At 55.9% G+C, this 2,866-nt stretch overlaps 1 protein-coding gene across 1 annotated transcript in view; it reads left to right on the forward strand.

Moving 5' to 3' along the window:
* Positions 1-632: 632 nt before the first annotated feature.
* Positions 633-2,866, forward strand: part of LOC103811145 (methyltransferase-like protein 13) — a 4,474-nt gene continuing 2,240 nt past the window's right edge. The window contains 2 exon segments of the mRNA XM_009084098.1: positions 633-1,377; positions 2,119-2,318. Of these exon segments, the coding sequence (XP_009082346.1) occupies positions 672-1,377; positions 2,119-2,318 (906 nt within the window). The 5' untranslated portion in view covers positions 633-671.

Below are 2,866 nucleotides of genomic sequence, written 5' to 3' on the forward strand. Positions count from 1 at the left end.
GTGCCATGGTGCCCTGGCGCAGACGATGCGAAACCCCCGGTGTGCTGTAGCAAGAAAACAACTCCCCGAAAGGAGGTTATAGTCAGGTGGTGGTTGGCCTCTTCTCCCAGGTAACAAGTGACAGGATGAGAGGACATAGCTTTAAGCTGTGCCAGAGGAAGTTCAGGTTGGACATTAGGGCGAGTTTCTTCTCAAGAAGGGAGATGAGGCATTGGAACAGGCTCTCCCCAGGGAGGTGGTGGAATCACTGTGCCTGGAGGTGTTTAAGGACAGACTGGACATGGCACTTAGTGTCATGGTCTAGTTGACATGATGATGTTAGGTCATAGGTTGCATTCATGATCTCAAAGGTATTTTGCACTCTTAATGATTCTGTGACAGGGGAGACCCACGAGTTGCCCTGATATGGGGGGAGCTCTGGGGGTTAAATCACCCAGATCAACCCCCAAAATTCTTTGCCTTTTCTGGACAGAAATGTTATCTTAAGGCCTTAGAGAGTCGTTTGCCCATGCTGTGGGTGTGGTTTTCACAGAGGGCTCGCAGCTGTGGGTGATATTTGTTCATGAAGTGCTTTGGGGAGCATTTCCAGGGTGTTTTCACCATCACTGTGCTCTTGTGCTGCTCCCCAGGTTCTTGTGGTGGGCTGTGGGAACTCGGAGCTGAGTGAGCAGATGTACGACGTGGGAATGTGCGAGGACATCGTGAACATTGACATCAGCGACGCGGTGATCCGTCAGATGCAGGAGCGTAGCGGGAGCCAGAGGCCGAAGATGAGCTACCTGCTGATGGACATGCTTCACATGGACTTCCCTGATGCCCACTTCCAGGTGGTCCTGGACAAAGGCACACTGGATGCCCTCCTCACCAATGAAGAGGAAGCCACTCTAGCCAAGGTGGACCAGATGTTTGCCGAGATCAGCCGGGTCCTGCAGGTGGGAGGACGCTACCTCTGTGTCTCCTTGGCTCAGGCCCACGTGCTGAAGAAAGCAGTGGAATACTTCTCCAAGGAAGGCTGGGTCGTGCGTGTCCATCAGGTGGCTGGCAGCGGGGACAAGCAGCAGTTTGTCCTACCAGTCTTTGTCTATGTCATGACAAAGTTCAGGAAGATCTCTGGCTTGGCACCACAGATCCTGGAGATCTGCCCCGAGGAGCAGGACAAGCCGCTGCGGATGGAGAGTGCAGAGCAGCTGGTGACAGCAGTGAAGGACAGGCAGCATTATGCCCTGCTCTGCAGCCAGCTAAGCAAAACCCCCTGCAGGGAACAGGTTTCCCTGGATCTGTGTGACAAAGAGAGTGGGAAGCCTCGCTACACACTGCATGTGATCGACAGCCCCTCAGTGAAACCTTCCCGGGACAATCACTTTGCCATCTTCATCAGTGAGTACAGCTTCTTCTGCCTGCAGTGAGACAGTGCTGTGGCCAGGAGCTGCAAACTGCCAGCCATGCAGGCCCTGCTGAAATTGGGGCTGGAGAGGGAAATAATCCACTTGTGCAGGGTTCAGCTGATGTTTTAGTTCTGGCTTTGCGGTGGGACGTGTGTTTGCCTGGTGGTGTGAGCAGAGATCTGGCACAGAGCTTGCTGGCTGAGCGGGTGCCCTCTCATAGCAGAGGAGTGCTGCCTACCCTACTCCAAGGTGGGGATTCCTGCTTTGATGGTGGTGACAGCCACCATAGCAGCTCGCTGCATAAAGCCAGAGGGCAGCAGACACAGCTGGAAAGGCGTTGCTGGTCTCTGTGTGTGTTCTGACTTGCCAGGGCCAAACTGCTGGGGCTGCACTTCACTTTTGCACTCACACCTCACGGAGACATGTCGTGCTCTGCCAGCAGCACTGATCCCTCTCTGCATGCCTGCAAAGCTGGGGCTTAGCACAGCCTGGAGACAGGTCATGAGGCTGTTGGACACACCCCTCTTATGAGACATGGCTCTTCCAGCCTCCTGCATGAGCCTGCCCTAAACAGAAGAGATCCTCACTCTCGTGATGGTTGCAGTGCACAGCTCTAGTCATGCAGTGGTACCTCCTGATGTATTACCATTCCCTGTGGCTCCTCTCTTGGGGAGGCTGGGGTGGTTGCCCAGGAACCAGGACTGGCCCAGGCTGATGTCAGCCCCTTCTGCAGTCCCACAGGGCAGAGAAACCGAGTGGCTCTTTGGGACAGAGGAAGGGCGGAGGCAGCTGGCGGCCAGCGCAGGCTTCGGGCGCCTGGTCACTGTGGCCCTGCACAGGGAGCAGCACTACGAGGGCATGGCTGGGATCCAGGCGGAGCTGTCGGGGAAGGTGATGGAGCTGGCCCCGCTGGGCCTCCCTGCCCGCCAGCAGGTGAGCCCCCACTGCCCAGCCCCCTGGCTTGGCTTCCCAAATCTACAGCCAGGCTGGCACTCTGCCAGCGGCAAATCCCTCTTCTCTAAGGGACACCAAGGTGCCGTGTGTGAGCTGGCTGCATTGGTGGGCAGGAGACTGGCCTCAGGTGCAGCTCCTCTCTGTTTTCCCTCCAGCTGTCTGCCTTTGCTTGGAGGCAGGATTTGAGGTGCTTGTGTGGCAGGGTTCAGTGTGAAGTCCTTGCCCTCTAAAATCCAGCATTCCAAGAAAACCAGGTATCCCAAACCCTACTTAATTCTGGCTTTAACTTCTCCTGTTCCTTCTGTCTTCTCCTTCCTGCCCCAAACCTGCCTTCCTTCTCCAAACCTGAGTGCTTGCAAAAAGTCTTGCGGTGTCTTCTCCCTGTACCCCAACACATGTATAGGAGTGAAGCTGATGTCGCATGTGCAGGTGCCCAGCTCCCCTGTGACTGTCTGCAGCATGTCCTGCTGCTCCTGCACTGTGTTTGCTTCATCCTGGCTCTGTAGCCATGGTCAGGGCAACAGGAA

Source organism: Acanthisitta chloris, unplaced genomic scaffold (assembly GCF_000695815.1).
Source record: "Acanthisitta chloris isolate BGI_N310 unplaced genomic scaffold, ASM69581v1 scaffold28591, whole genome shotgun sequence".
NCBI lineage: Eukaryota > Metazoa > Chordata > Aves > Passeriformes > Acanthisittidae > Acanthisitta > Acanthisitta chloris.